We start from the raw sequence: 8,371 nt of genomic DNA, 5'->3' as shown, positions 1-8,371 counted from the left end.
CTTTTAACTTCCCGTTATTGTAATGGGCCGAAAATCGGAATTGAAAATTTTTACATTTCTCGACGTTTTGAAGGTTTCTGAACGTTTTGGCATACCTCAGAAAAAATGGATGTGTGTGTGTGTGTATGTGTGTGTGTGGATACAAATGGTATGTATATCCATACAGTATGTATGGATACAAATTTCCAGTCACGTTTTAGGGCGCACGGATCAACCGATTTGAATGGTTTAAAAACATTCGATTTCTATTGATAAGGAGATGTGCTGATTAGTTTTTGGCAAAGGCAGATCCAGCAGTTACGGAGATAAGAAGCAAAGAGTGCAGAAAATAGAAATCGAGTTTTTGAGAGAACGGATCATCCGATTCGAATGATCTAAAAAACATTCAATTAGTAATGATTGGGAGAAGGGGTTATTAGTTTTTCGCAAAGGCAGGCCCAGCCATTTCGGAGATACAGAGCTAAATGTACAAAAAATGGCAGTTTTTGAGAGAACTAAGCGTCCGATTCAATTGATTCAAAGAACTTTCTGCTTGTCTTAACAAAATAATTGATTTTGAAAAAAAAAAAAATTGTCCCATTTTTTTTTTTTTTTTTTTTTTTTAATTTTTTTGTATTCGAAATAATTCAGATTTTTTTTTAATTCTGACTATACTTAGTTCTAATATACTTTAAACAAATAATTTCAACTCTGCAATTCAGTTTTATAATTTATATGTATGTATATATGTATTTAGTGTATGCATGATGAAATAAATTTGGGATCGTAAATAAATTATTAATTAATCACTAATTAATGAATGGATAAATTGAAATTCAGTGAAGTCAACAAGGTATGTACAAAAATGTCTGTAATATAAGGTAAAAGACCCAGTTATTGACCCTGGCCCAGTTTCTGACCTTTTCAACTTTTTTTGGATTAATTAAAAACTATACATTTAATGTGAAAATAATTTTTTTCTTAATTGACAGTAATTTATTCTATGCCTCATTAATGTCAATTAAAAAAATATAAAAATATTAACTAAATAAAAAAATTTTTTTAAACCAAAGTGACTGTGGAAGCCATTTTTTAGCTTTAGTCTAAACAGTTTATGTAAGGAGCTACGACAATTGAGTTCGTGCACTAATTATGATGTAAGTACGAAAATCTAACTAAAAATATACAAATAAGTCAATAATTAATTAAAATTTATTTTAAAATATTTATAAAACATATTAAATTTAGTTTTATTACTGAAATTTGAGGGTCAATAACTAGGCTCAATTTTAAGTGTATGTCACAGTTGTTGACCCTGCAATTCTAACCTTCTAAAAGCTAGGTTATCTGTCACATGTTTTTAGTCACTTGTTCATTAATGTAAAAATAATAATATTTATTGTTATCTTATATTTTTTTTACTATTTTTCGTAGTAAAGTGATAAATTTACATTTAATATTCATTGGTATAAATGAAAGATTCTATTTAAATCTTGTAAATACTTCTTTTAAGTGATAAAATTATTAATAAAAAAATGTCAGTTTTATCAACGCTTAAATTATGACTGTTTTAGTTTACTAATATTTTTATTATTATACAATTAATTTTATTCTTTTTTATTCAGGAGTGCTCTGAAATACAAGTAATTCAATTAATTTTATAAAAATATTTTTTGAAAAATTTTATAACAAAATATGTATCATTATTTTTACAGCTAATCAACATTTTTTTTTAACTAACGAAATTTTTTGTTAAATGACTTTTATAATTATTATTTATAATAGTATAGAATATTTTTACTGAGGACTTCTATAAATTAATTCAATTTTTGTAACATATTTTTGCAATTTTTTTTTTATTTAGATGGAAGAAAAAGAGTTAGAGGGTGAAGAGACAGAAAAAATAATCATAAATTTATTTTAGACGCACTGCCATCTAAAGAAGTTATAATTTTTGCAGTAGATGATGATGGAAATTTAGTCTCTGTCGATGATAATAGAATGGATACTGATTATAACAGTCAGGATGAAGAACAAGCAAGCTCGCAAGTTCAGATTTTGTCTGAGAATGAACTTGAAAAACAAGAAATTCTAAAAGTCCCAAGTTCATCTGACAATCCTGACCCCTCCAATAAAACATCATCACCTAGTGCAAAAACAACATCTCCGAATGTTCCTTCTCCTTTTAAGCGAGCTTTGTTCTGGCCTTTGAAAGATAAAGATTTGAAGAAACGAAAAGCTAAGGAAAAGGTACCGACAGTTTATACATCTGATTCGTGGTTAAAATATCATGACGACAAAGAAGCAAAGAAACGAAAATTAGAAGAAGAAAAAGAATTGAAAAGCTGAAAGGTCCAAAAATAAAGCCATCAAGGAGGCAGAAAAAATAATTAAAAAAAAAACTTGAAGAAAAAAAAAACAAAAAGCTCTTAAATAAAAAAAAAAGTCCAAGTAATTTAAATAATTAATTTTAATTTTTTGTTTGTGAATATGTTATAACAAGACTTGAACTATTTATACGTTAAATTTTAACAAACTGTATATTTTTAAATAAATATTTAATTTATTTATTTTAATATAATTTCAGTTTATTTAAAATTAGTAAGCACTTCATAACCTAATCATGATTAGTGTTAGAACAAAATATCGAGTACTGAGTAAATATCGATACTTTGCGGTCGATAGTGAGTACTTTTGCTATCGATTTTTTAGCTCGATCTATTTTCCAATATCGATTCTTTTTGTCGATAGTACTCAAAAAGAATCGACAGCGTAATCTATGAACCCCACTAATTGCAAATGCAATACAATAGTCTCTCTAGGTGGTCGTGACTGTTCAAAGAATTGTCCAAAAACGATCCCTCAGGGTCATCAGTCTCAAAAACCCAAAATGAATATGACCACACTAATAAATAAAGATGTTTATTTTTTACTCTTATGTAAAATGAAACGGATTTTAAAGTACCTTAAATGTTTTATAAAAACATAAACAAATAAAGTATGATTATTTCAAATAATAATGCTCATCAATTTCAATATATTAGTATTTTGCGTTTACTATATTTTGATTCTTTTTTACGCAAAATACTAATACATAGAAATTGATGAATATTATTATTTGAAATAATTATATTTCGATTCTTTTTTACGTAAAATACTAATACATAGAAATTGATGAATATTATTATTTGAATTATTATATTTCGATTCTTTTTACGCAAAATACTAATATATAAATTGATGAATATTATTATTTGAAATAATTATATTCGATTCTTTTTTTAACGCAAAATACTCATGTTTTGAAATTTTTGAATTTCAACATGCAAACATATGGGTTTGAGTTTCTCGGAACCATTTAAACTTTAAATCCCATCGCTCAGAAGGGATGTTTCTCTACAAGTGTCGAAATATTATCTTGACCGTCATTAAACTGAATGTTTATTGCTTTTCAAAGAGGTTCATATTGCACTTTTATGTAAAGATGTAACGGCTCTTTTAAAGTTGCATGCTCGCTAAAATTACTTAATATAAATATATTCAACAATTATAAAATATTATTTTACGGCGCCAATGACGCGAAAAAAATTGCAAGAACGATGACGTTGGGTCATTTTGACCCGACGTTTTATTGAGGATTTATAATAAAAATATATACTTTTACTAAATTGTAATTAATGTTTACTAAATAAAGGTATTTTCTGCATAAAAATAAATAAATAAAACTAATATATAATAATTAAACTTTTATTGACATACTTAACAAGACATGCAAAATCAACTTTGAACAAACAACATATGTTAATTATAAGTTTTGGTTTAAGTAATGTTAATAATCATTGGTAACAAACATCTTATAATACTAAAAAAGAGATCAATTAAGTTATTTTTAATTATAAATGCCAATCAGTCTTCTATTTCCTCATTTACTGACATCGAACTACTACAATTATTGCAGTAGGTAATAAAATGATCAGGGCATATATAAATTTGACATTCATGACAGGTATGACTTGTCTTCTTATCTTTTTTGGACGGACATATTTGGCATCTCTTGCGAACGCCTAGAATCTTTCGAGGTGGTTCATCTGTGGTTTCACCTGTGAATTGTGCGATTCTTTTGCGCAGTTGACGTGGTAAATTCACTCGAGCTCGTCGCACTTGTAAATGTTCCTGCACCATGGCGAGTCCCAGATTTTTTAGGAAATGTCTTCTTTTCATGCGTGTATCATCATTATTAGCCCGGTATATTATGTTTGCGTTTATTTCCGATATATTTAGCATTGCAAAAAAGATAGTCAATGGCCATCGTTTTGTGTTTCTACTCACGTTGTATGACGCAGAAAGATTGTCCACTACATCCACTCCACTCTTGGTGTGATTGTAAAAGGATATGATGTCTGGTTTCCTTTTGTCACCTGTAGACTCATCAATTTTTTCGTCATGATGTAGACTGGACATCAATAAGACAACTTTATTTTTCTTTGGAATGTAGGAGACTAGAGTTATGTCCTTTTGATGTCCAAAGGTAGATGATCCTGGACATTTTCCACGTGTTGTAATGAATTGAGGTGGAATCTGCCGTTTGTTTTTGCGTAAGGTTCCAACTGCTGTAAGTTTATGTTCCGTTAGGAGGTGAGATACTAATTCATAACTCGTGAACCAATTGTCGAATGTTATGTTACGATGGCTTTTAGAAACGGGCAAGACGACGCGATTTACAACGTCAAAAGGTTTGTTGCTGAGTGAGTATGGGCCACTTGGCTGCTTTCCGCTATATATTTCTAAATTGGTCACATAATATGTTGATGCATCTACTAAGGCAAATATTTTAATTCCGTATTTGGCAGGTTTAGATGGAATATACTGCCGGAATTTGCAACGTCCTCGAAATGCAACCAACATCTCATCAATGGTGCAGTTTTCGCCTGGCGAATACATTTTTTGACACTGCTGTACAAACATCTCGAAAATATTCCTTATCGGCGCTAAATTATCGAATTGTTGTCTTTCAGCACGTGTAGATTTGTCATCAAAACGTAGGCAGCTTTGTATAAAGTAAAATCGCTGGATTGACATGGTGAGCCTGAAGATTTCTACGCCTGTACCATCTACTTGCCATAAATCACTCAAATTTTGTTTGTTTGAACGGTAAAATCCGGCAATATATAGAAGGCCTATGAATGCTTTCAGTTCACTAATTTCTATTTCTTCCATATATCTATGTTTGCTCAAATCGGCACACAATGCTCTCCTCTCTTGAATGTGTAAATTAGTACAGGTTTGAATCGTATTCAATATATCATCCGTTATGAATAAGCTCCAGGACTCAAATATAGTTTTTGCATTACGAGCAACGGATCTAACACCAGGTAAATCGGATATAATATTTTCTGATCTGGTACGTACGTTTGATCGTGCTGGTGTTTTTTGCCACAAAGTTCCATCTCTTCCTTTGAACACATGCCGATTTTGTTGACTTTGTAATCTCAAAAGGTCCAAATTGCTTGATGAATCAGAGTCCGCATCAGAATCACTAACTTGTTGTTCGGTGCCGCTATCGTTACTTCGTTCCGATAAATGGTCTTCAACCTCGGCGTCCGAAGTAGAATTTGATTGGTCTTCATCTGACTCTTCCAATATTTCCAATATTCTCCGCGGATCATTTGTCAGTGCCATTTTTTTCAAAAACCTATTAAAGAACACAAAAAATAAATATAAAATCACTAAATAGAAAATAAAAGTATGTCACGAAAATATTACATTTACAATGACGCTGGGTCAAACATACCCGATTGGACTTGACGCACGAGTTGCTCGTTGCGCGGGCGGCGTCGCACTGAGCGAACCATCGGGGCGGGTAGCGGGGAGGCATCGCTTCAGCTACTCAAACGCTTAAACCACATAACCCGGGTAAACAAAATATATGTTCGTTAAAAAACGTCTCGGGTCATTATGACCCAGCGTCATTGGCACCGGGTTAACTGGATTTTTCCCCATATATGTTCCAAGCCATCTATGGTTCTGATCCAATTCTTAATGGTAGGAGTTTACATTATGGTTCTAACTGAATCTTTACTTTTAATGAAGTGCATTGAATCTAACACTTGCCTTGCTATTTTCCAGAATTTAATATATACAGAATTATCATTAATGATACAACGGAATATATTGTCATTTGTTGGAAATTAAGATAAACCATTAACACGGTCAAAAAGGTAATTCATGAACTCAAAAATTTTCCTGTACCTACCGTAGTAGCACTCACATTGGCTTCGTGAGCATGTACAATGAAATATTGAAGTCCAAGCGCTACCCGTTTAGAAAATACTTGTGCTGCAAGGCTAACCTTCATTTTTCTCATTTTTGTTTCATCAAGGTGGTGTTCCGTTAAAGTAGTGCATTGGCAAAACATGCCCAAATTGCTACCAAAGTCATAATAATCTCTGATATCCTTCCAACATGCTTCGTATGCATCTCCTTTTTGATCCATAAATCTAACGTTATACTTAATAAAGTTATTTCTCATGCATTTTAGCAAATGTATAGGATCATACAAAGGAACTATTTTATGGCCATCTATTTTAAATACAAGCCTATTCTATTCAAGATTTCGTGTTTTATACAGTTCTTCAGTATCTCTAAGAAGCATATTTATAATTTTGCAATTAGCAACAAACTGATCACAAACTGTTGCAATAACATTTAGACTAATACTCAATAGTTTTCTAATGACATCCACAATGATATATTTTGAATGAATGCTATTCACGCCCCCATCAGAGAAGTAAAATTCAACTGGTTGCACCCAGCGATGTTTTATGCCTTTAACTATAAAAACAAGAGAATGATCAGCAAATAAACTTTCCCTACCATTTGCCTGTTCCTGAAAACCAACAATATGATCCTTTTTACGGTCGTAAAATATTGCGGATGATAATGATATTTCATCAAATATTAGAATACAGTTTTTGCTATTCACATATTATTTCTGTGTCATAACCCAATGTTTGGAAAAGGGTCTCATTAATACTACTATACAAAGGAATTGGTGAGAGCAACTTTCTCAATGTTTTAGGAGCAGGCAAAACAAATATTTTTCTCCAAAAGTAATAACCTCTTGGAGAAATTTTATACAGAGTTAAAGCAAGAATTTTATCATTAAGCGTAAATTTTCTTTCTTTTGGCTTTTTCCTATGTTCTCTTAGCTGACTTAATATAAAATTACGAGCCCTCTTATTTAATGTTACTGGAAGATAAGCAAAATTTTCAGCATATTTGAGACTTTCTTGTAACTTCTGCCTCAATGTTTTTTTTGTATATTTATTCTCCTTACTTCCTTTCACGACACATTTGTTATACGGTATAAATTTTGTTCTTTGCATATCTGATCTTTGCACTGCTTATATCTTGAGTTACGAATTTCTGTTGAAAAAAATATCTAGAATCATTTGCTACTATTAAGAGTATATGTAAATTATATTACGGGTATGTGTTTCTATCTAGAAGGCAGTTTTGTTCTGCATATGGATCTCCACTGAAACCTAAATAAGAAAACATTAGTGTAAAAATGTTGCAAAAATTATATTATATTGAATCGCCTACCTGGCATGTTCAATGTAGGCAATGCATTAGGTTTCAGCGTAGTTATATTTCTTTTGCATATACTTGCAAAATGTGCGTCTCACACGAACCGAGACCTAGACGAACGCAAAGGTGTTAATTTCTCTACATCAGGATTTTTTATTCTTTTTAGGCAAATAGCAAATATCTACAACATCCAAATCAATATTTATTTGTGATTAATGTTTGGTTATTTTATTCTTATTACGTACTTTGTCATTTCTCGCTGGAAATACATGCAATTCTGCTTTTTTTTTAATATTAGTGCACCCTGGAACATAACACTTTGACATTTTGCTTGCAAACTAATCACCTGTCGAAATTGTTTGATTGCCCGCGTTGAAATTCTTAGCCGATGAGTGCCAAATTGCTGCAAGAGCGCACTTAGGGAGAGCAGCTCTAACTAAAACCGAGCAAGGCATAGTCTCTTGGCCCCCTGTAATATCAATTAATGTGTAAAGAAATCCAAAAGTTTGATAAAGTCAATGTTGGAGCTGCAGTATCAAGTATCATGTAGTAAAGATTAATTTTAAAATTTTCTTTTGTAGTCAATTGAATGTTTTCATCTCCTTCATGCTAATTTGTTTTCGGTGGCGTCGGCGACAAACACTAATTTCAGCAGAAAAATCTGGCTCTGTTTCTAATGCTTCATGAAGTTCATTAGCCATTTGCAAATAATTTTTGACACTTTCATTATTTCTAATGCTTTCGGAAAATTTCAATACTTACTTGATTCAGTACACGAACTAACATTCTAAGAAACTTTTTA

General features: G+C 31.3%; 1 protein-coding gene across 1 annotated transcript; it reads right to left on the bottom strand.

Annotated features, from left to right (window-relative positions):
- Positions 1-3,885: 3,885 nt before the first annotated feature.
- LOC113380673 (piggyBac transposable element-derived protein 4-like) lies at positions 3,886-5,658 on the bottom strand. Its single transcript, XM_026619823.1, has one exon. It carries the CDS (start codon positions 5,656-5,658, stop codon positions 3,886-3,888), a length of 1,773 nt encoding a protein of 590 aa, XP_026475608.1.
- Between the last annotated feature and the right edge of the window lie 2,713 nt (positions 5,659-8,371).

Source organism: Ctenocephalides felis, unplaced genomic scaffold (assembly GCF_003426905.1).
Source record: "Ctenocephalides felis isolate EL2017-DRISC unplaced genomic scaffold, ASM342690v1 CF-g0.4_SCAFFOLD_02303, whole genome shotgun sequence".
Lineage (NCBI taxonomy): Eukaryota > Metazoa > Arthropoda > Insecta > Siphonaptera > Pulicidae > Ctenocephalides > Ctenocephalides felis.
Note: the sequence above shows the minus strand (reverse complement) of the source record. Positions and strands in the feature narration are given on the sequence as shown.